At 34.5% G+C, this 26,110-nt stretch overlaps 1 protein-coding gene and 1 long non-coding RNA gene across 3 annotated transcripts in view; one reads left to right on the top strand and one right to left on the bottom strand.

Moving 5' to 3' along the window:
- Positions 1 to 26,110, bottom strand: part of LOC145944505 (uncharacterized) — a 161,268-nt gene that overhangs the window by 10,093 nt on the left and 125,065 nt on the right. For both annotated transcript variants that reach the window (XR_014426685.1, XR_014426686.1), the window contains 3 exons: positions 23,826 to 23,911; positions 16,869 to 17,049; positions 16,744 to 16,778 (listed from right to left, as the gene is read on the bottom strand). This is a non-coding gene — a long non-coding RNA (uncharacterized LOC145944505). The remainder of the gene's footprint in view (positions 1 to 16,743; positions 16,779 to 16,868; positions 17,050 to 23,825; positions 23,912 to 26,110) is intronic.
- Positions 1 to 26,110, top strand: part of Dnr1 (E3 ubiquitin-protein ligase defense repressor 1) — a 139,528-nt gene that overhangs the window by 97,523 nt on the left and 15,895 nt on the right. The window contains exon 2 of the mRNA XM_083052856.1: positions 13,222 to 13,418. Within this exon, the coding sequence (XP_082908982.1) occupies positions 13,222 to 13,418 (197 nt within the window). The remainder of the gene's footprint in view (positions 1 to 13,221; positions 13,419 to 26,110) is intronic.

Here is a 26,110-nt window from a genome sequence, read left to right as displayed (position 1 = left end):
GCCTGTTAAACAAAACTAATTTTCACCCGTATTGCGACAGACGAAGGTACGGTTAAGAAGATGCAGAAACGATGTGGTAGACGTAGGTAGTGTAACGATCTCTTCATTTCCGGCTGCCAGGCCTGTTCCGATTTAATGCATTTCATCCAATTTCCGCCACTGCCGCCATCAAGAATCCAATCGTTGCCGGCACTCCATCCGACCCAGATATCGTTGCTTTTCCACGCCGATGTACAAGTCACGTCCGAATCGTATCGCTCGCGGGGACTGAAAGCGAACGAACGAACCAACCAACGAAACACGCGAGCGAAACGTGCAAAATCGAAAAGTAAATTTCACAAATTACATCCCAATGGATAATTAATTACGTAAAATAGTCTCGCGGTTATGGTTTTCGTTTCGCAGTCAACGTTGGTCGCTCCAGAAAAACTGAAGCCATTATCAGCGCACTCGGAAAAAGAGCGCGGGCTTCTGCAGCTCATTGATTTTCCTCCATCTCGATTATTCTTCGAGCTAATAACTGGGTCACTGAAATTTATGCCGTCAAGTGCTGCCATTAGAACCAACTCTGCGCTACGCCATTATTCTTAATGCGAAATCTTCCACTCTATACATATACACACACATACAGAATAGGATACGAAAGTCCCTGTGGCGCAATAAGACGCATCGGCGATTGCATCGGTTGCATCCCGTGATTTTTCGTTTACGTTTCGTCCGCTCATCTATACACTAACGTGACCTACAAACAGACCGATCACTTGGGCATTCAATTCGCCCAACGGACAATTCCCGTCCAATTCTGTGGACAATTTCAACGTACCAACGTCGAGGCTGATCGACCTTGTCGGCCCATTCGCCTGCTTCCATCTATTTTTTTTACAATAGATTGCGAATGATTTAATTCGGTGCAATTTCGGTTAATATGCGAAATAAAACGAGAGAAGAATGCATTTTCTTACACATAAGAATACATCGAGAATTTAAAAATTAATAAGAAATGTCTTTTGGTAATAAATTTCGTTTATATTTGCAAAAGTTACTTTTTTTTACGAAAGTGTTTAACTTGCTCACTAAAATAAATATACTAGCGAGCTGTCGCTTTGTTAATAAATTACAAGAACATATTTAAGGCCCTATAACTATCATAAACTTGAATAATGTCAAAAGAGATAACATCCTACGGAGTCATTTTGTTATAACGTATCGCTCCAAAAGTCGTAAAAGCGAGATATATCCTACAAGAATAGCTATATGTTTCCGAGTTTATACGGATGCATATAACAACGAGAAGATGTTAAATTGAGAGAGAGAGAGAGAGAAGTAATAATCGGTGCTTTAAAATCAAATTTACATGATTTCCTTTTCATATCTATGCCGAATAAATAATCCAAAAAATGAAAAAATAATGTAAACAGTCTTTTTGCAGAAAAAAAATCCGTTTTGGAAAAATAACGGGGAAGAATATTATTTACAATAGAAATTAATATTTTACTATCATAACAAAATGAATATTTGATATTTAAAAATTCTGCAAAATTTGTAAAAATGTAACGGAGGCAAAAATTGTACTCGACTGCATAGTTCACACTTCACACATTTCTGTGAATGCGCATATATTCTATATATTATTGTCTTGGTCGATATATATATATATATATATATTTATTTTGAATAATTTTCGAGATGATGAAAGATTTGAAAAGCTGCTTTGACTTGAAATCTTTACGATTGCTATACTGCCGAAACTCACATGCAGCGAGTGATGCGCACATGAGCGGAGGATTTTCGTGCGTTTCATCTCATCGATATCAGAAATCCGATCTTTCGATGATATTCTTCGAGAACGTATCCGTCTCGAATCCTCTCAATATACAATGTCTCTCTCACGTACGTGAAATCTTTCGCCCGTTGAATTTTCGTAATAGCACGCTTCGAAATTTCAGACTCACACATGTTGAATCTAGCTCGACGAATGAAAATGTTGTTACGTGAAATTTCGATTACGTTGATTACGCGTAATGATCCGTGTTTACTAATTCATTGATCTAATCACACAAACGTGACATTGACGTGCATTTAATTATCATTTGCGCGTTCTCGCACATGACTTAATTGATAATAAATTATAATTTAACGAATGCTCGTTTTGACGCAAATTGCTATTTCAATTACGAAAATATTCAGCCGCGCGAGAAAACAAGTTTGTCAGAATGGAAATACATTTCCTTACAAAGTACGAAGTACTTTGCAGTTTTTTTTTTTCATTTTGCGTCTTACACTCTGTCCTCATAATTCTACTCTGCGTTTGCAAATGCAAGACTGAATGTGCAAACTGGGAAGGAAGAGTAAACGGAACTCTCTCTTCGGCGAATCTTGACGAAACTTTTCTTCTATTTTTAATTCCAAACTCAACTTTACAAAATGTCAAGCTATCCATCGCGCCTTATTCAAGATTTTTTGGAATTTTTCCGCGGTGATAAATAATAAATTGGTGTCAGTATTTCGGAGGCTACTCAAAATTTTATAGATGTATGATAGAGTTTATCTTCAATTATTTTCATCAAAAATTGATCGCGTGTCTCTCTCATCTGAAACTAATAGATAAAAATTGAAAAGTTAGGAAATAATATTTTTAGAGTGAACACGTTATAACATTTGCACAAACGCAGATTGAGCGCACTTTTATCTTTCATTTTTATTTCCTTGCGCGATTAATTGACAAACATATCCTGCTCATAACAATCGAAAAGTTCTAGTTAAGCCACTATCGAAGCCACTATGCCAACTTTCTCGAGCAATTTTGCACGTGCAAGATTATACTAATGAGTTAACAATTATCTCGCTATCACAATTCCACTATGGTTTTTCTCAATTACGGTGAAACTCTAAGTGAGAAAACGAGGGGGCGTGTCGGCGGAATACTATTTCAGCATATAAACATGGCTTTACCTTCGCTCTCGCGTCTTTTTCTTCCAATCTTCCAATGGAAGATTAGAAAGTCCTTTAGAAAGATACTTCCTTCGACGAGGGATATTGGCCAATTCGCGCACATGGAGCGACGCGAGATAATGACCGGTCATTTGGCTGTCTTAATGACATTCTATCACATTTGACGAGGAGCATTATTATACGCTACCGTGTATAAGATAATTATACATGTGTCGCATTAATAATGTATATATATATATAATAGTTATGGACGAAAGATTGCGAATTGGCTAATGCAAAATAACACATTTATATATATCTTCATCGTCATTTTACATCTGTAACGCAGTATCGCATTGCTTATCGTTACGTTTTAAATATTGATTTGTAACGATTCGAAAATTTAATTGGCAATACCGAGTTGACGATTAGCGAGTTGTAGCCATCAATTAAGTAGTTGAGTTTAGGATTGATTATGCATATCACTAATTAATCTGTCAATTCAGGGAGAAGTTTCACATCGACAACTTCCGTAACTGCGTTCAAAATCGAGAGAGCGGTTAACGATGTTAATCACCGCAACGCGGCGAATATAACGTCAATCGTTATGGCGTTATTAAGTTATGGCGATGTCGCTTATGTAATATTATTAATCGATATATCCACACACATATATAATTATTATTTATCTGTATTTTTAAGTTATTTATTTGTCTTCCTATCGCAGTTTATTCTCGCTAACCGTAACAAATATATAATTCGTATAACGCGCGATAATATATGTATATACATTGTCATTTGTTGATTAACATCGCGTGACGCGTAATAACCGATTCACAATCATTAAAATAAAAATATCATCGATCGAAAAGCTATCGGCAACGATGTGATAATGGGAAAGAAAAGCCGTGCGATATGAAGCAATTATAGCGGTTATACAAGAGAGGTAGTTAAAAAACAATTACATCTCGAACTCCGACCCGCAAGACTCGTCCCACGCGATAATGCCGATCGATCTATATCTATACAGATCTCGTGGCAATTCGTGCGTGATGAGACAACCGCGTGAGAGATTGTGATCGCTAGAGAGAGAGAGAGAGAGAGAGAGAGAGAGAGAGACGACAGATTTTCCATGCACGACTTGGCATACGCCAAGCATGACCGGACGAAGCGCAAAATGAGCTTTGGCAAAGGGGAGATGGTTATACAGGGAGGGTGATGTACAGGATGAGAAAAGGAAGAGAAAACGACAGTCCTGCAATTTCTCGATGTAATAACAGACTTGTTCGCGCATGAAATGCCTGGGATCGAAGAGAGAGAAAGAGAGGATATCTGAGATATTATTTTATTCAGCGCGACGAATGAATAAGTTCTAAAGAGGCTTTCTTGCTCATATATTCTTTGTTTTTTTTTGTTTGTTTTTTTTTATTTAATCGTCCGCTACTTATGAAGGGATATATTGTGTTTAATTTTGGCATAATAATCAGGAACAAACGAAAAATAGCGACCAGTGATATATTATAATATACCGAATGTCAAATCGTGTCGCGCCATGTATGTTCTGTCTACATCTCTAGTTTCCGTGGGTTATATTGGAAATGACATATTTCGCGCGAGATATACCAGTTCTTTTAAAAGAGCTATCTCTCGGATCTTTCGCAAGCACTGAAATCAATAAAATAAATACCTCGAATGAAAAGGTAACTACATCTCGCTCGTACATTATTCATGAGATACAGACATATACACACAATATAAATAATGTAATAATATAAAAGATACTATTATACTATATCGCACATATTATTATAGTATTAAACGATTCAATCAAATATATATGTCTTACTTGGACGTTTCTCTATCAAATTGGCGGGAGATGCGGCACACCAATATCGCGAAATCGCGAGTTTAATTGCCCCATTCACCTCATCTCGACTCGAAAGAAATGAGCGTCGTTTGCATTTATCGCGGCACTGCTCCACCGTGGCGGAAAGCAATAAAACGGTGCGGAAATGAAGATATCGAATATAATAAGAGCCTCGGGGGAGAAAGCGCGGTGCTCGTTATTTAATATGGTTGGCGAAAAAATGAGAGTCTGATTGTCCGACGCCAGGGGAGCGCATAATTGCAATCGATAAAAAAAAGTGCAGCGAAATGCGATTGTTCTGTCCGCGTTAAGCTCGCTCGCAATGGTATCGAGGGAAGCATCTCTTTTTTTTCTTCCTTCGCAACATGGTACAACGTATCATCGAACAATGTATCGCAATGCATCGCTACTCAACTTTGCGCATATGACGCACACGAATGTCATTCTCTGTGTCTCGTGCAACGCGAGCGCGTCTCTAAGATATTGATATGTTGAAACTAGGACAACCGGGGGTTATTTTCAGTTGGGACTTTTAAAGCCGGAAACTTCAAATGCGTTAACTTATAAACTAAATCAAATTAAAGAACTATTCCCCCGTGGAGCACGACATCTCTATGTCCGTAATGATATTTATCTTCACCTCTTACATCTCTCTTACAAATCCTACTCGTAAACAGGAAGGAGGAAGATATTGTATATCTAGTTTTTATAACGCGATATTAAAATTATATCTCCATTATGTTCGCATGATTCTAAATTCTAATAGGAAACGGTTTTTCATCCTTAATTTAGCGTACGTTTTTTGTTGGAAACGCCTATCTATATAAAATATATAGATTGAGAGAAGAAGATGAGAAATCACTGTCTTGCGGGAATCTGCAAATGGGAAAGACGGCGCGCGATTGTTCTCTTCCCCTTCTGTTTTCAATATCGAATTTCGTATATAGACCAAGAGGGTGCAAATGATGGCTTTTCCGTAGCGCAAATGTTTGCGGATATATTTTTCCAGGCGGAACCCCGCTGGGAAAGGACGAATGAAGTGAGGGGGAAAAAGCGCTACGAGAATGACAGCGGAAACAAATCCCACGAGATCACAACGACTATAAAACAATTGATAGAGGAGACTCGCGGATACACAACCGCTACTAAAAGTTTTAACACCCACGAAGGAGGCGTTTAAGGAGGGCGTCAGGTGCCTCGGTGATAAACGGCTCTGGTGCCAGATCGAGCGTTTCTAACGACAACGACGACAACGATGAGGACGAGGAGGACGAGGAGGACGAGGAAGAACGTGATCCTCCGTTTTCCACGACTGTAAATTGTCTCCAAAATCCAAATATTATGCAAATGACGGATTTTAACAATATTGTAACAGATTGGACGCTATTCTATGAATAGACCAGATGAATAGATGAAGATATATGATGCGAACATTTCCGTTCGTTTATCGTCGATTCTCTACTAAATTGACAAATTCGCATAACCCGCTCGCGAACGATATTAATTGCGGTAGCACACATGCAAATCGTTTCATTTCAGCCGCAGTTCGTGCCTATCGTTAAATATGCATGGGTACGAATTACACACGTTGGATTTTCCTGTCCATTTCTCTCTCTTTCTCTCTTCATTTTTTGGGTCAATTACATATATTGTTAACACAAATTGTAATATTATTTATTGGAATAAAATTGACTCCATATAACAGTAGTTAAATTAGCCAAAACGTAATCGCGCTGTGTTTGACTTGCAAATTACAATGCATATTTAATCGTATATATATAATTAAATCACTATTGCAGTTTTAACGCAAACGTGACTCAGAAGCACGTCTCCGCAGAAGTTATGTCGACAATTTTTCAAAACGCAGAGTCGCCGTATCTCGTACCTGAATATTCATGAAAGTGGACGGGTTGGCCGCTTATCATGAATGAAGCGGTGCGTCCGCGACTGGGCAACGTCCTGCAACGCGCGCAATGGGAGGAAAAAATATTGACGTGCAGTTTCGTGCTGGCGATTACACGCGAAATTACAAACGATCGTAAAAAAGTTGAATGAGAAAAAGAAAGCTGCGTCGTTACAAGTGCATACATTTTCGTATTTATGAAGATCTGCTATTATGAGATACATCGCGTCGTGTATCGCGACACCGGAATATACAATGGATGCACGTAGTCTCGCTAACTTTAATTGCAAACATTTCTATGCTATGCGCTGTGCGTGACGATAAAATAAATCGGGTACTTTAATAATATATATATGTACATATATAGTTAAGAGTGCACAATGCATGTCACTCTTCATTATAGGAATAATGAATAAAATTTAATTTTATTAGCATTTTTTGTTAAGAAATTATGTTTTTTCACGATAATATTTCTGACACATTTTATTAACAAATTATTGTTTATTAATATTATATATGGCTGTAAAAAGACATAAGCTGCTAGGATTTGTATACTTGATTTATGTTTTGTTACATATTCAATACGTATGATCGATCAAAATTCGTTAGATGTATTAAAAAAAATTAATATATGTACAATATGAGTAAATAAATACATTTCGGGCAATTAATTGTATTATTTATCTTATTGTCTTTTTTGACTTATCATCAAATGTGATCTTAAACACATATTTTAATTTTAAACAAATGCAAAACATAATTAAAATATAAATCATCACATCTGTCTGCGATTATTTTATGTGTCTAAAACAAATAAAATACTATCAGATGTAACTGTCAGTAGCTAATTAGCATAATAAAATATTGATTCAAATACATTTCCATGCAAAGCTTGATAAATTGAACGTCATTTTCGTGCGAGCGAAGGGAGCGAGAGATACGCAGTTGCGGCGTATTTTTGCGTTTATTTCAATATTACATGCGTGTAATTTTTTATGAAATACTGCTGTTCGATGACCCGAGATATCACCAAGCAAGTTAAAAAATGTATTTCGCTCTTGCATTTGCTTTTGATAATACATATAGATATTATTTTATCAAAATTTTATCAAGAAATCTCCAATTCAACAATCTGTCATTACCATATTGAAACATTTGGAAGCAATAGTGATAAACCACTTTGTGGCAATTATATATTCGTATATTATACATACATTCGCGTGACATATCATACACTCGTATAATTTGCATATTGCAAATAAAATTATATAAACATATAATCTTTATTTTTATAAGATAATCTAAAAATAAAGACTACATGTTTATAAAATTTAGATCAATTGTATTCGATTTGATTGATAAATAGACTATCAAAAATAATTGCACATGCTGACACGTATTAGATGCGCATGGAAGTTGCACATATCGAAGTCTTTGATATAATGATATTATTTTATACTTTATGTATTTATGTTAATCCATGTGTTTATATTAATAAATCAATGAGCACATACATCAATGTATGTAATGAGATCTGCTTTTAATATTATGTATTTGTATATCAATGGATTTCCTGTTATTAACTTTATATATTCATATTGAACATAAATCAGTCTCGTAACGAAAATAGCAATAAAACATAATTGAAATTTTACAACTTACTTTCATTACTCAAATATTTAATAATATTGCGTTAATATAATAATATTATGTTTTCATAATTTTTACTCAAAAAGATAGACATTTGATAGACTCATGTACTTTGTAAAATAAATCTATTTGTATTAGGTTTTTTTACAACTTTTAGGAGCAGTGCTTATATCGAAAATACTCGTAATGAAATAGAGCTGCAATACACTATATCGAAAATTTACATAATCATTTCTGGAAGCTGCATGAGAAAAAAGGAAAGAATGAGAGTCTGCTAGCGGTGCAAAAATTTATACGAACCCAGCGCGTTCGTAAAGCCCGGCGAAATAATGTAAAGGGATTTTCCTAGGCGAAAAAGAGAGAAAGAGAGAAACTTCCTAAAACGCATTCTTTCTCCGCAAGTAGTAGATGCTGCAAACAACTTTGGTGAATGATAAAAATATGCCGGATAAAGTTTCGTGCTCGCAATTCTTGGTGCGCATTCAACGGAAAACTGGTTCTAGTTCATTATAGATTCACGACCCAATCAAGAATGAGTAAACAAGAGAGGTCTGCCTACGTCTGTGTTTGCAGTCTTACTCGAGGCAACAATTGTCGGCTTATTCAACAATGAAGACTTCGGTACTGCGCTTTTTGAAATTCGCCAGATATTTGTCAAAGTCGATGTACGATAATTTTTTTAAGAATTCTTTGAGATTAATTATTTGTTATCGATTTTCTTTTTGTCACAGCGAGAAATTTTTAAAATCTTATTCTAAACATTTTCCTTATTTCGCGTGAACATATAATTAAGTTGATTTAATTTTCGTCTTTCATCAATGTTCAATTTTATTAATGTCAGTGTGTTTAAATCGGTGAAATAGTTAGACTTTTTCGAGCAACATTGTAAGTATAACATTATAAGTAACAAATAATGAAATTATTTATGACGATTAATATCGCTATTTTTATTTTGCAATATATAATTCTCGGATAACGTTTGATATACATTTTAAAAGTTGTCCCGAGAACAAAGTGAAGAAGAAATGTATGAGAAATGGCTCTTGGATGCGTAATCAATACTATCTCGTTCCTTTTGAATAGACCTTTAAACTTTCACTTAAAACTGCGCTGTATTTTTCCAGAATGCTTTGAATGGTGCATAAACATAAGGCTGCATTGTAAATTTTGTTTCCGAACTTTGTTTGTCTGCGAATCTGCAATTCATGTGTCACTAGCCGCGTTATTGCACTACAGTCCACCTATGCAAAACGACGTAGTCGCACGTCACACATTCGCACGTCACACATTCGCGAAATTAAAAAACGTGACAAGTGACGTTTAAAAACGAATAACAGAGTTCGATATTGCGAAACTGTTCTTTTATTTTTACGTAATTTTTACTATCTTGCAAGTAAAAGTTTTTTATCTGCAAAGATATATCATCTGGAAATCTAATCAAACTTTGTTTATAATCCTAATTCAATTGTCCGGTTCTTACGATGAGTTTTTAGCAAGAAAAGAATAATTTATATGTACGATCTAACTTGCCTGAAAACGACGAATAAAAGCAAAGAGAGCGTGCCAATCTGCATTCTTCATATTTTACTTTCCGCACATAGTATATAACACAAACATATACATATATAAGGGAAGCACGTGAATACGAAGGAAACTTCGCCTTCTACATAATCAGAGCCAATTATGATCGATGTAATACATTTGTCTAAATCGCGATCGTCTGAATACAAAGCGCGAAGGCGCATTCTTCACCGCGTTATGTTTGCGCAAACACGACGACGCAAAGGAGGAATCACGAAGGTGAATAATGCTCGTCGTTGGTCGACTATGTCAACTATTCGTTTTCGCGCACTCCTACTTTTAGAAAAAACCACCGACACCACCGGTTGGACACGATAAATTACCGCAGGGACAATGGGCCCGAGTGCTCTCCGTGAATTTCCCTTATCACAACGCACGTGACCGAGTTTGCTCGTAACACCGGTATATCTAGGAAAACACAATCCTCTAAAAGAGAGAGAAAAGGAGAGAGGGAAAAAAAGAAAAAAGAGAATCACTACAAAAATTTACAACACTCTCATCTGGAAACTTTAGGATAGTTTCAGATAGAAAGTATCGATGCTTCTCTCTTTTACTGTTAACATATGAGATATATATTTTTAACATCGATACTTTATCTTTCCTCTAGATGTCGATATTATTATATTATTCTAATAAAATTAATAATTCATAAAAAATAAAAATAATCACTATCGATAAATTGTTTATTACTTATGTCGCTAAAGCATATGTATATCAATTATCAAGAGAGTTGAACGATACTATCAGAATGATAAAAACAATAATTTCTATTTTTGAATGTTTTAAAAACATTGCTGAAAATTTGTTTACAAGCTGCATCGAATATTATGACGAATGGAAAGCTTGCTGTAGTGACTATCACAATTTCGAGGCCGCAGTGTTAATATATTCAAAGTAAAAAGTAAACGAAGACAAACATGAAAAAAAAAACACGTAAAGGAAACTTGTGTGATTAAAAATATTTGTTTCTTATTATCTTTGCGATATAGCCATATTTGTCTTTAAAGTTGATTTTATTACAAATATGGATGTATACATTCAACCGCAGAAAAAATGAATTGGTTACAATATTTTTATTCCCGATAGTTTGCCGATATTGCGTGCAAATTTACTGAATCGTCCAGTTATTTTATCTCCATCACAGTTTTTTGCGTCAAACACCACTTTGATGATGCATCTCACGGACGCGTTTTTTATTTTTTTTTGTTTTTACCACGATATCAATAATTTAATATCTCGGAAATTGATTCGCGTGGCCGCGATTTAACGCATCCCATTGATATTTTCAGCGCGTAACCGGACCGTGTTCAGCTGATCGTCGAACGCGTCACCGGATGAATTTATTAACGTCGTTTATTAGGAGAGATTATGCGGTCACGTTATATTGACTAGATTAAAACGGCTTTATCTGCCAGCGAAAGTGCAAGGTGCAAAATTATTTTATCTGGGTCGACCGGGCTATAAACTAGCGATAGCGATAATTATTTACTATACGGCATTCTGTGAATAAATCACGAATTTTTCATGAATTTCTCATTGAAAGTTCGAGTGAATCGTTACATGATTTATTCAAGATGATGTCCGAGTCTGCGAAGACATAATTTAAATATAGCGAAATATTGATGTTTGAAAGGAAAATGAAGTATGAATGTGTACATGTTTTTAACGACTTGTTCATCGACTCACATTTTTACTCGAGTGGCGTCAATAACAGATATAATGGGAATGTTTGCAATAACGTCAGTCGAATGGAGCACTAAAAGCATAATTTATGATAAAAGTGCGATGCGTATCGCTACTGCGAGTATTGATTGCGACGCGGAGGGAATGAATAGAGTCTCCGGAAGTAGATAAATGGAAAAGACTACTTATTGAGAATTTAGCTTTAATACTTTTTATAGTTGCTTCTTTCATTCAATCCAATATATCTGTGAAATATGACGATGAATATTGAAAAGCTTTGCGCGAAAATTGTCGACGATCAAATTACCGATATAAATCTTGCTAAGGAAAAATTGACTCCGATTAAATCTATCAAACATTCTGTAGACGAAAGAATCCGAAGTAATAATAAAATAATTCCAACAATGAAGAAAAGGAAGGACTTCTCTATAAAATTTTATTCGAACTGATCGCAATCGAAAACTTACATCAAAATTATATGAGAAAAGAGTTAGATTTTTTATTACAACTCCAATTCTCGAGATATTTTAATTAAAAGCACATTTGACACTAGAATTTCTATTTCCAAGTTATTTGGTAGCAATGATAGTATCTCGATGATATATGTACCGTGAATACAATTACACAACTAGTCGCGTTTTATATATTTGACATCGCGATGTTACCGCATCACTTAATTATAATCATACACATAAATATTTTATTCTGCATCATTTTATAGTTAACGTTGTACTTTTATTTATTTTTAACATTGTATGAAAGGGAGGAAAATGTCTGGGAAATTTGAACACTTGTTACATACACTGAAAAAAAAAATTTGTTAACTTGACTAAACCTTTCAACTAAATATTATTTTGTTAATTGAACATATAGAAATATTTAAATTAAATATAACATATTAAATTTAACAAAACGTATATTTGACTCAAGTACTAATATATGTTCAATTAACAAAATAATAATTTAGTTGAAAGGTTTAGTCAAGTTAACAAATCTTTTTTTTCAGTGTATGTACCGTGTGCAAAAGAAATCGCCGTAAGCAATATACGCTTAATTTAATTGCATACGTTAGCGCGGCCTCAATCGCGATATTTTTGCCGGTTCGTAATTATGGCGGCGAGAAAAAATTACCGGCAAGAATGGCCGAAAAACGGCTGCGGTAAAATGGGATAGGGGATGGAGCAAGAGAGACACAGAGCGCGGATAATGACTCTACGGCGCTCGCTTTTCCGCGATATCTGTACTCGGTTGGATGGTACACACCTATTATACTCGTGTGCAGTAACTTTCTAAATTATTGCCGGTGATTTGTTTGAAACTAGCTCCGTGGCTGGCCACTCGCTCGCAAATCGGACTGGCGCTTCCGTTTGAATTAATCGGCCAAAGTGTCGCGATTAAACGATTAGTTACTAAATGATTAGACACTAAATCGAAGAGATATAAGGGATATCGTTTAGTAAATTATATTCCGAGAACAAATCGATTTTCGTGAAGGAGCGCATCTGGAATAATATGGATAATTTGTTCGAAACACGTAGAGTTAGTATAAGATTGCGCGATGGTGAAGTCGCGACAGAAAAATAATACATTGATTTCTCTTTTGCAGGCCTGCGATTGTCTGGGGGTCAGCAAGGAGTGCGATTACTTTGGGTTAAAGTATCAGAATGCCAAGGGCGAGGAGCTCTGGCTAAACCTGAGGAACCCTATAGAACGGCAGACCGGCGGCGGCGTGGCGCCTCTAAGATTCGCCCTGAGGGTTAAGTTTTGGGTGCCGCCTCACCTGTTGCTACAGGAAGCCACCAGGTAAGGAAAATTAAATCGCGCGAGCCACGCCATTCCTTTTTTTACGAATATATTCATCGCGATCGGGATGTTTTAATCTCTTGACAACCATATTATTTTAACGATATTTAAACAATTGTAAAACATTCAAGCATTGGAAATGTTAATTTATCTGTAGGCACTTGTAAACATTGCACTCGAGAGATATATACGATATCTTTTATAATCGAGATAGGTTGGTTCATCGATATTTTCATACAAAAGTTTTCTAATGCCACGATAATTCGGTAAAGCTTCTATTTTGCATTTATAACAAAATCGATTTTGGGATGAAAGGGATTTATATGTAATCTCATAAGCTGTATCCCAAGAACCAATCATCCGTTGTTCTTTCACAGTCGATTGATACGAACGAATGGTTTACACGCTCTATGCGACAGACGAATAATCCTCGCGATTGATTGGTTATCATTGTCAATATGATTTCAAACAGAAACTTGATTCAAAAATTATTACGATATTATTACGATATCTATAGCGAAATTAAATCCCTCAATGAAACTTAATCATGATTGATCTTACGATAAAGCTCTTCTGTCAATGGAATGCTCTTAATCTTCGATAGAGCTCTTAATCCAAGTATTCTCTTTCTCCTAATAAATTTCCAGTATCGATAACTGGAAATAAAACGACTCCTCATTTGCTGTCGTCGCTGTTTTAATTACAGAAAATTTGCATCGTCTTCGAGACCTCTCTCTCTCTCTCTCTCTATCTCTACTATCAAATCGAATCTTTCTTTGCATCGAATGTTTTTACGAGAAGTTTATTTTAAAACTCAATCGCGAACAAAAAGTTGCATGGAATATAATGTTTATAAATTCCCTTGATAGAACAATAGAAACACATATACATATGTATATGATCTCACATTCCGTTCCAGTTTGTAATAAATCTCGCGAAAGGGCAGATTGTATTTTAAAATTAGTATCCGGTTACTATAAATACGGAATGAGGAACTGTCTTGGGAAATACATGTCGCGCAAAGGTTCGTTTTATTTGAAGTTCTGATTGGCTCGTTACCGCGGCGCGTATTCAAAGAGAGTGCCACGAACTCTCCGCAACAGTTGCGAATTGCGTCCGCTGTAATCCGCCGCACTCGGATGCACTCGTGCGAAAGAGACACGGAGAGGCCTTCGTCCGAATTGAAAATCGTTTCCGCCGTAAAAATTCCTCTCTCGAGGAGAGTCGCAGAGCAAGAACAAGAGAAAAGAAAGGGAGGAAAGCGCGCGACGAGAGAGATAGAATGAGAGAGAACGCTTGTGCAATCAGCCGGATTCCTTGGGCGCGATCCGCGCGATCCATCGATCCCCGAGCGAGCACGTACGAAATTGCATGCCGCCGTCGCCGTGGGGGTACTGATTGCATCCGGCGATATTGTATGTGTGTTTGTTGTTGAATGCGTTTTCGTGCGGGCTGCAAAGACGACGTCTTCCCTCTTCCCTCTACGGCTGAGATATATACGCGATAAATAATGTTATGCACGGGGCACGCCCCCCGTTACGACGTCGATGCGATTTATTTTGAATTATTTGTGGCATTTGTATCGATGCCCTCGATTCCTACGTGACATTCCGCGATGTAACCGTACCGCGATGCAATCGCTGCGCGAAATTGGATCAGTGAAATGTAAGGCATATTTAAATTTTCAATTTTTCATATATCACAAATATCTGTCGAGTAACTCTCTGACGATGCAAAATTCCAATTCTCTTGCGCAAATGAAAGATTTATGTAAAAGATTAATATAAAAGGAGGCTTGTGCTCAACAAATAGATTGTGATTGAACAATGAAACGAGAGATTATGTATCGGGCATGATATTGGTGTTGTTACAATATTCTATTTTCGCATCGCGATATATGATCAAGCTTTCAAGGGTGGTAATCTCTTTTTGCTCTTATGCAAAATATTCGTGATTCCTTGAGGCATCTCACGGTTCTCGAGTCGAAAAAAATTTTGGACATGATAATCGAGTAACGACTCCTCCGATGTCGGGTCCCTGTTCGATCTCGTATTCAAACGTTTTCGGTGAATTGACGCAATTAAACGCTGTCTGGGATTGTAATTAATAGCGGCGCAGAGCGATGCGGCCTGCAGATTTCAATGGATCGAAACGTAATCCCAATTTAATCGCGGTCGTCCGAATTACCCCGCGTCGGGTTAAATGCGCAAAGAGTAATGAGTCCGTCGTGCGAATTAATTTGTCGTCGGTACCGCGATACTGCAACTGTAATTGCGCCAGCTGACACGACCAACTCTTTCGCTGTTTAATTATACGTATTTATCAGATTTACAACGCAATCTTTACCTCTTGATAATCTGTGAAAAACATATCCGGTGCGCGTGCGTGCAATCTAAATTTAAAGCATTGCGAAATCCTCTTGCTAAAATATTTTTAAGAAATAATCGATTACAAATTTTAATCGAATTTATAAATAAAAGAAAGCGCTCCGTACATCTACAGTATTAGGCATTATGACGAAAAATTAATTTGACATAGGCTAGATTTAATTGCGTTACGCCCCATTTCGATTAATTTATTCGAGAAAGAGATAAAAATAAGAGATGTGAAGTAAAGGTGCTACCGAGATTTTGCGAAATCGACATGTAGGATCCTTTTCTAAAAAAGATATGTAAATCAAAGTTTTTTGTTGTCGCTTTTCCGTGATGCTCATTGGCTGTCAAGATTCGCTTTGTGCGTTATATTCGTAAATTGAGAGACTGTCATCGCGAGGGTTAGTAGTTTAACAGTTTGTTCAAAATAAAATAAAATAAAATAATGATATTAGTTTTAAATAATATGTTATAATACTTTATCCGCGATTAATATTTTCTGACAGAAATCAGCTGATAACTGTCAAAAATATTAATCAAGTTTAAAGTATTATATTTTATTTAAAACTAATATCATTATTTTATTTAATTTTATTTTGAACAAACTGTTAAACCACTAACCCTCGCGGTAACAGTCTCTCGATGCTACGAATATAACGCACAATGCGAATCGAAACAGTCAATCAGTATCGCGGAAAAAATACAACATTATTTACGAGAATCGACTTATATTAACATGCCTTTTTTAGAAAAGGAGGATGTTATAATATTTTAAATTCGATTAATATTTTTGACAATTACCAGCTGATTTTTGTCAAAAAATATTAATCGCAAATAAGATATTACATAACATATTATTTAAAACTTTACTATTTCAATATTTTCAACATATTATATACACCTTCATATTACCGTATAAAGAAATGTTATAAAATAAACAATTTCTCACTCACCGATAGCAGAGTTGTAGAATACAGCACACATTGATCTGAAAACAAAATATTTCAAATTATGTATATACACATATGTCGAATATCTCATAAACAATGCAGTTTAGAAAGTGTTTTATTTTGCGTACCTCATAGTTGCCCCGATGTCGCCCGATGCCTCCCCGGGCCTCCTCCTCTCTTGGTCCATGGTAGCACTCACGACACTCGCGAAAATACGAATAATTATACGATTGCCCGATACTGACGCGCGAAACTTTACACGGCACTCCCGACACGACGCGTGAATCGCACTGTGTATCGCAATGCTACCTGTAACAAATAAAATACATACATATATTAGAATAATCTTATTATTTCGCATTATAACATATACAATATAAATATGTAAGCTAGAATTAACGATAGATATATCCACGGATCGCAACACATTCGCGCGCCCGAAAACATATTAAGTTGGGTTATGTTAGCAAGAGATTTTGCATCAAATTTTTTGCGAAATATACGTTTCGAACAATTACGACTACATATTAACGTTGAAATTATGATATGCGATTGATAAATATTACAATACAAAGGTTAGAAATCGTTTCTAACGATTATGCTTACTAATTAATCACAGCGGAACGCAGCTCCAACTGCCTGATACTCGCGGCGTTTCGGTAATGGCCGAGGCTACAAACATCGGCAACTTCACTCTAATAACGCGCGCGCGATACTATATACATGTTACATATACACATTAAAATATTAATAATTAATTAAAACTCGAAGGAGATTCGTTCGAAAAGAGATATAGCTTTAGAAAGAAAAAATATTAATCGAGAATAAGGTATTATAACATATTATATTTACAACGTATTACTATTTTATAACTTTTACCATATTATTATTTAAAAATTTAATTAGCAAATTATAACATACACAATATAAATATAAATAGGTAAGCTAGAATATTTAATTAGCAAATTTAATATTTTTTGACAGAAAAATCAGTTGATTAAGAGACATTGAGAGAGAGAATGTCTCTTTCTCCTCAATAATATTTTCTCTCTCGTATTCATAGAAATGTTTTCGAGATGTCTTGTGTATTTGAAGCTTGATTATTGTAAAAAATAATTAATTTGTTGTATAATAATTAATTTGGATAATTTGTCAGTGTATCTACCGAGCAATCACAACGTCTGATTAATGTCTTATATTACTACTGAAAAAAAATTAATTGAAGCTCTACATGACATATATGATTAAAGCGTCAGCTGATTAAAGCGTTAATTTACTAATTAATTTTTTAAATAATGTTATAAAAATTAAAATAATATAATATGTATTAAACAATAGGTTATATAATACTTTAAACTCGATTAATATTTTTGACAGTTATCAGCTGATTTCTGAAATCAAAAAATATTAATCGAGAATAAGATATTATAACATATTATTTACAACATATTACTATTTTAATTTTTTAACATATTATTTTAAAATTTAATTTAAATATGTTATAAAAATTAAAATAATGTTTTAAATAATATGTTATAATATGCCTTATCCGCGATTAATATTTTTTGACAGAAATCAGCTGATAACTATCAAAAATATTAAGCGAGTTTAAAGTATTATAACATATTATTTAAAACATATTACTATTTTAATTTTTATAACATATTTTTATTTTAAAATTTAATTAGTAAATTAACGCTTTAATCAACTGATTTCTGTAAAAAAATATTAATCGCATTTAAATAAACTTTATTATTTTTTTCTTAATATTATTTTTTTAATACAAAACCGAAGAATGGCGCGCGCTTGGGTTGTTCTAGTATTCAGTATAAAGGATATTAATCTATGTGCTTCAGAACGATTCTGTTTTATACACAGTGCAATCCTGAGCAGCACCGAACATTTACATCCCGATACTCTCTTATACATATTTCGACTCGTACATTATCGTTACAAAAATCAACAAGAAGATAATTTATAACCGACCTGTATAATTACTCGTGACTCGGCGAAATTAGCTATTTGCATTTTGTTTTTGTATTTATTCCGGGAGCTCTGAATTATGATAAACTCGGCAATATTTTTATCAATGACTGTTAAAGCACACCAAAAAATTGCAAAAACGCAAAGCGTTGCGAGACAGGAATAATGACTTTTTTCGGGAACGCATCGTATATATATATACGTATATATTATAGGTACTTCATCATCATATTTCATCGTAGGATATAAATCACAGAGAGTTACCTCTCGTCAATTATTTCACGCCATCGATTTTGCCTGTGATTTATTGATCTACATTTTTTATCCAAAAAAGGGAAAAAAATACGATTCTCTGATTGCAAATTCGAACTTTGTACGACGTAGAAGCTTCGCATCGACCCGCTCACGTTTGATTTATCGACGATATACATTTCGTTTGCAACGGCGCGACACTTTACTGTCACATTCCACCCGTAAATTTCAAGGGAAGATACACGACGCGAAGTGACACTTCGTTATTATCACATCACGAGATGATCAATGATTAAGAAGTACAGTGCGTTGCAAATTATTGCATTATATTTTATAATTGACATTACGGTAAAAGTTAAAAGACACAACATAATTTTAATTATTTATCGATACCACATATAATGATTCTTTCATTGTGAGAAATGTCATTGTTTGCTCGCATTCAAATTTGCGTCATAAGTATTAGATTGAAAAGCGAAACTCTGTCGCTCAGCTTATTAAGTCGTCTTGCACTTTTACATTAACGAAATGTCAGGATCATCCATCATCTGTCACAACGGCGAGAGATCGTCGCTATTTCTTCCGACCAAGTCGGAAGAGACATTGATAAAGACAAAGCATTTCCGTATATCCGAGGTAGTCAAAACTCATAGTTATATGCGGAATTACAACTGCGACTCATAAGAATATCATAACGCGCGAGTCGTTTGTCATTTCGTTTCTGCAGCGAGAAAATTTGCGTTTGAAGAGAAAAACTTGCACTAGGATTGCGACGCCGTTATTCACTGTTAGTCGTCGCAAAAAAATGTTTTCTGTAAATTAAAATATTTAAATAGACGTCGTAGTTTTTATTTGTGGTTATCATAAATATTGCAAAAATATTCTAATGTTAACTTTTCGCAAGTAAACAAATACTCGAGAAATTATAAACTACATTTTAATAAAGAATCACGCGGATAATAATTATAAATAATTATTATTAATATTTGGACATCAATATTTAATTATTAATATTTGGAAATTTAATTATTAATTGGATGTTTCAACACGTTTATATTAATTTGTATATAATTATATAAATTGCAGACATTCTGTTGTTGACACACTCACCTATCTATTGCATAGGAAATCGTACATTGTGATTTTATAAATAGCTTAATGTTTACCCCTCCACAATCTACGTGTTTCACACTATATGTATATGTTACTGGCAAAGTTTATCCGTCAGCCAAAGTCCACAAAATATTCAATTTTAACACTCAAATACAAATACTCGCGACCAATATGCCAAGATCAGTATGACTTTTGATTTTTGCATTTATAATAGAATCTTTGCGAATAGATATCTGAGAATATATTAAAAGTCTGTAATATTATAATATACAGAGTTTTTTGTTACATATATATATATATATATATATATATATATATATTGATACACAAATCTGCAATATTGATACAAATCCTAATGTTGACAAAGGGCGCAAAAATTGGATTGCTTGTTTCAATATAGTATTAAAAAAAGTTTACATCCCAAAAGATAAATGATTTTTTTTCGTAAAGATAATAAAATAAACTGAATAAAATAAAATATATGCTACACTCATGCAGGTAAAAAAAAACCAATAACGCATGGGGCAAGGAATAGCCGTTTTTTATCGTGCAAAGATCGGCGAAAAAATGGTTCGCCTCTAAAATTGCATTTACCATCGTTGAGTATCATACGTAAAAATCAATTAATTACGTTTTCAATAGAAGATTGAAAATAAAAATATTGAAAAGTTGAGAAAATAAAAATTATTTTGTAAGTTGTTCAATTTCAGTTGTAAATAATATTTTAAAACATGAAATAATAATATGTTTATATATTTACGCTGCCATTAATTAAATGATCATTGAAGTGCTAGGAATGTAAGTTGTAAAAGGCAGCAAAACCATGGATCTCTCGTTCGAAACATTGCACGAGTGTTTTACAACGAACTTTTCCAGCTCAATGTGAAAGTTCAGCTTTTTTAGTCCGGTTTTCCTTTTGTCCGACCCCGATTCTCTTCGTCGAGTTTCGATGCGAAGCAAAACTCGTCACCGATTTTTCAAAAACATAAATGGGGAAAAGAGAGGTCAAAAAGCGAATAACACGTGTCAATAGGCACGTATATACTGATAAAAAGAAAATTGGCGGCACAACGAATGCACATTCACAGATAAAGATATAGTCGCACGCAATATCGAAAGGATATGGAACAATTTTCTCTGTGAACAGATAGATGCGCGATGCAAAGGACGAAGGAAATCGAAGGAGTAAAAGAGAAGAGGAGAAGGTATATGATATATGTTATACATATATCATACGTTAAAAAACGAAATTACGTGGCAATATAAGATAGGACATAATTGTGATGATAAGAAAACAAGAAATGGATTTTGAGAAAGAGAGGGATTACTTTACTAACTAAGATAGGAACATAAATTCATCACAATGTAAAACATTGTCATAAAATATCTCTTGTCGATAGTACTATCGATGCTTAGCAATGTCGGATTATTTTGTCGTCAGACAATAACGTTGAAATCCGCTAACGAGAAATGTTGTCTCCTTTCAATTCTATTGCGGAAATTTATCGTAAAGATAGATATTCGCAAAGATTTGCTCATGTTGGAGAACAATGAAGGAGGGAATTTAATCATTATGTAATTAATAAAATATCTCGACAGATTTTGCGCAACAACAAACATTAAATTTCAATTCGTATATATTAAAAGCGCTTTATTAATCACTATAAAAAGAAAATTTTTTAATCCTTACGAAAGTTTTCGATTATAAATTATTATTCCGTAACTTTGCACATTTTCATTAAAAATAAATAAACTCTCCCTCTCTTTCTCTTAATTATATATTATTTTCTCGATTTCCGCAATTAAATTAAATTAAATTCATTACGACGATGATGAAATATATAATGACTCTCGCAACTTCTATAATATTATATATGTAATTCGCACTGTAAATTTCTTGCTGAGAGCGTGTTTTCCTAAATCAATTTGGATTACACGTCAACTTACCTCCGGCTTGCTAGGAAGAAAAGATAGATCTCGGATCACGCCTTAATGCATTTACGACAGCATTTACAGCGTGCGCGACTGTGCGATGGCGGGCACATTTCCGAGTACCATCCTGCTCGCGCGGAAGATATTTGTCTCCGGCTATGTAAGAAAGGTGGCGAAATTTGCAAGCGACTGAGCAAGTTCATTAGCGAAGGGTGATATAATTCAGAGCTAGCCGTTTGGATAAATCAATCTTGCCAGATAACAGATTAAAAATTTAAACTCGTATCGCGCAAGCACACACGAGAAATTAAATAAAGTATTACATTGTCGTGAGATAATTTTTTATTTCGTGTTTTAGTTTAATTTGCTGAATGTATCGGTGTATATTGTGTGTTCATGTTATATTAATTAGCGCGATGCTTTATGTTTAAATTTATTACTTCACATTTGCTAAAACGTTATTTCAAATTCGTATACACAGAGAGAATTTTCTTTTAGAATTTACCCTGGAAATCATGGTAATCGTGGGACAATATGGTATGTAAAGAATTTTATGAGAATTTCTCTGATTAATATTTATCACAATAAAAATAATAATATCTATCACAATAAAATATAAAACATGTTTGATTAATTTTACTAAACTGCATAGTAAAATTAATCAAACATGTTTTATATTTTATTGTGATAGATATTATTATTTTTATTGTGATAAATATTAATCAGAGAAATTCTCATAAAATTTTTGATTTTCAGGGTAAATTTTAAGAGAAAATTCTCTCAGTGTATAAATTTTGATAAGCATATGTATGTAATATGTAAAATAATGCTAAAATAAAATTACGAAAGAGAAATATAAAATATCTATTATATTGCGCTATCAATAGATAGATAAAGTGCTTTATATGTACTCCAGCATTATATAATCGTCGTTCCAAGTAGATTCTACAAAGATATGCCGCATCGATTACACGATTGATACGTTAAACTTGAGGTGAATAACGTCCTCGTCTCGTCGCTTCTGAAACTTTGTTTTTCCAGAGTTCGCCGACTTTCTCTTTCTCTCTCCCTTTGCGACAGCTGCTTTTGTATAACTTTCAAGAGTTTGGGGGTAAAGTATCGATCGTTTTCGAACGCGCGGGTTATATGGTGCGCAGTTCATCGCACTATATCGTTTTCGTGGTGAACGGCTTTACGGGTGAGAAACAAAAATGATAAAACCGTTCAAGAATAGGTTACCGTGTCTCTTTACCAAAAATATATTCAAAGAGATTTCGTATATAATTTTCACTAATTTTTATACGAGAAATTAATATAATCAGATTATGCTCTTTTTACTCTTTCTTAATTCTCTTTTAGTTTCAGTTTTTTTTAACATACATACTAGAAAATGTAGATTAAAGTTGGAATAAGAGCAACCATCGCATTAACTCATTTTTTTATTGCGTTTTGTTCACGTGTCATATCTTTCGGAAACGGGAAGGGTAACTTGTCGTTTCTGTGAGAATATTAAATTGAGCAATTATGCATTTTATTCTTCGATGCATATAGCTTAATTCGCGCCGCTACGCTTATGATCATATAATGATAGAGAGCATGATACCGCGCTGTGAAGTAAAGAAATTCATCGGGAAATTGTAAAGTGGTTCTGTGGCCCGACATGTAATTCATTATTATTGCAGCAATGACAACACGTTCGAAGAGAGACTTATTCGCTTAATATGGAGGGGAACTCAAGTCACACTTTGAGTTTAAACAAAGAGAAGATGTAAAATACTAGTTTTAATAATGATTTGTAAACTTACAGCTTGATGAACCAAATCCGTAAGGGTGTTAAATCTCTTCGTGTCGTCGCTCGCTTCTCATCGGTTCACCCCTTGTCTTCACTTATCTGAAAATTTAATCCTACAGTTAGTTAGATTGTGAGGGAAAAAGTAAATTTAAAATCGTATTAAAATGATATAAATAAATAAAGAAGTAAAATATGACAAGAAAAACTTTAATTTGTGTCAATAAAATTTTTAACAACTTTTATTACTAAACAAAAATTTAATACTGCAGAGAAAATTATTTAATAAAATAAACTTTAATAATGCAAAAATTTTGAGAAAATATTTTCAGTTGACTCAACTATTCGAGATGTTTACAAACGATATATAAAATACATTATAAAATTCAGCTTTCTCTATATGAAATAGTGTCATTCCGGAATTATAATTATTTTTTGTATACAAAATAAAAATGTGCTAGGGAACAGTTGCGCTATTTATTCAAGTTTCGATCTCTATTGAAGGCGTATATGAAAGTATCTGTCTTTCGTTGCAGTAACGTCACACTGTAGTGTTACCACTACTAACACTACGATTCTCGGTCGACATTGTCACAGAGAGAAACATGCTTCCATAGATCTTTTTACATACTCCGTATACCGGTGGTTTAACCACCTGCGAGTGCCGAAAATACCGGCAAACACAACGATCAACTACAAAGTGTGTGTGTGTGTGTGTGTGTACTTGTGATTTATCACCGTTCACGTTTTATCGGTGGCCAAATAGTTTCCTCGCGCGCTTCCAACTTGGTTCAACTCCACGAGATGCAAAATATCAATTCCGCAACGGTATTGTTACCGTTTACGATCTTAGAAAATCGGCAAAAATCGAGCGGAAATAAATATAAAGTGTCTCATAAAAAGTTAATCTGATTTACATGGTATCTGATTTACAATCTGAGAGGCGCTCGTAAAAGTCTAGCCGGACTTTTACGCGCGCGCTCTTGCCATGGAAGAATCAACTTTTGATATTAAATACAACCCTCGAGCAAGTTGCGAGAGAGGACGAGCTTCACTCAAGTTTTTTCTAAATCCTTTAAAAATACCGCGAAGCTAATTACGATGAGCGATCTCGAGCATGGCACTCGCGTTAAACACTTGGGTTTTATCTCGATATTTTGTGTAAAAAACTTTTTGCCCTCCGAGAGAGAAAGAAAGAGAGAATGATATACTTCACTTTTTTTTCTTCATATCCCTAAAAGAACTCTGAGATAAACTGCTTATGAAAGAGAGGACGAAGAAAATGAAGTAAAAGAACGATCATGCACGGAGAGTGAATTGCCAACAAACTTCGCCTTTGAGACAGATTAGTTTTGAATGAAGTTTATGGGAAAAGATATAATTAATTTCTAAGCTAATTATAATAGTTACATAAAGATTTCCCTTCAGTAGCATCAATGTGGCACGAGAATTTAGCTTAAGCCAGTTGCGTTTTATATTGTCACGAATAAATGTAAACATTATTTTCGTATTTCTAATATTATTTCGAAATCTAGTTTACAACATAATCTAAAAACAATTATTTTAGAAATAACTAAAAGATAATTCGATGAGATAGTTAATATTGATATTTCAAGCAATGACACAGATATAAATGGAATCTAGATATACAAATAATAAAATTTGCTAATAATTATATAATTAATTTTCCGACTTTATTCATTCTGAAATATAGACATATGAGTACATTAATTTACGATATTCTGTAAATTATTTTTCTCCAATTGGCCTGTTGTCCTAATCTATCGCTAGCTTACAGCCATAGCGATGATAATGAGAAGGCGGCTATTAAATTCGGAGCTAATTCAAAGTAGCCACGAGCTCGTCCCAGCACAAAAATTTTAAAAATCATCTTTGATTCTGCATTTGACACAAGGAAGAGAAAGGGTTGGGAGGACAAATAGACAAAAAAATATACAATGCAGTTGGATGTCGGCTGAGATGCGTTTCGGCTTTCGCTGAAAACTGGCGTGGAAACTACAGTTGAAGAAGACGACTAAAAAGAAGGAAATGTGGAAATAGAGGAAGAACAGCGGCGCATGTCGCTATAATGGAAAATAGGGCATTCGCTCTCGAGATTTTTCGTTCACTGTGGGCTGTCTGGCATCGCTGGCGTTGTAATCCGACGGTATTACAGCCTCTCGCGACGAAGCATGCGCCTCTCTCTCTCTTTCTCCTTCTATCTGTTTCTGAACCGCGTTATATCGCGAAAAAGTAGTTCTTGAGAAATGTGGCTGCACTAAAGTTTTTCCGGAACGTGCT

This window comes from Prenolepis imparis, unplaced genomic scaffold (genome assembly GCF_030444845.1).
Source record: "Prenolepis imparis isolate NDT839.2.m4 unplaced genomic scaffold, iyPreImpa1.0 SCAF_13, whole genome shotgun sequence".
NCBI lineage: Eukaryota > Metazoa > Arthropoda > Insecta > Hymenoptera > Formicidae > Prenolepis > Prenolepis imparis.
Note: the sequence above shows the minus strand (reverse complement) of the source record. Positions and strands in the feature narration are given on the sequence as shown.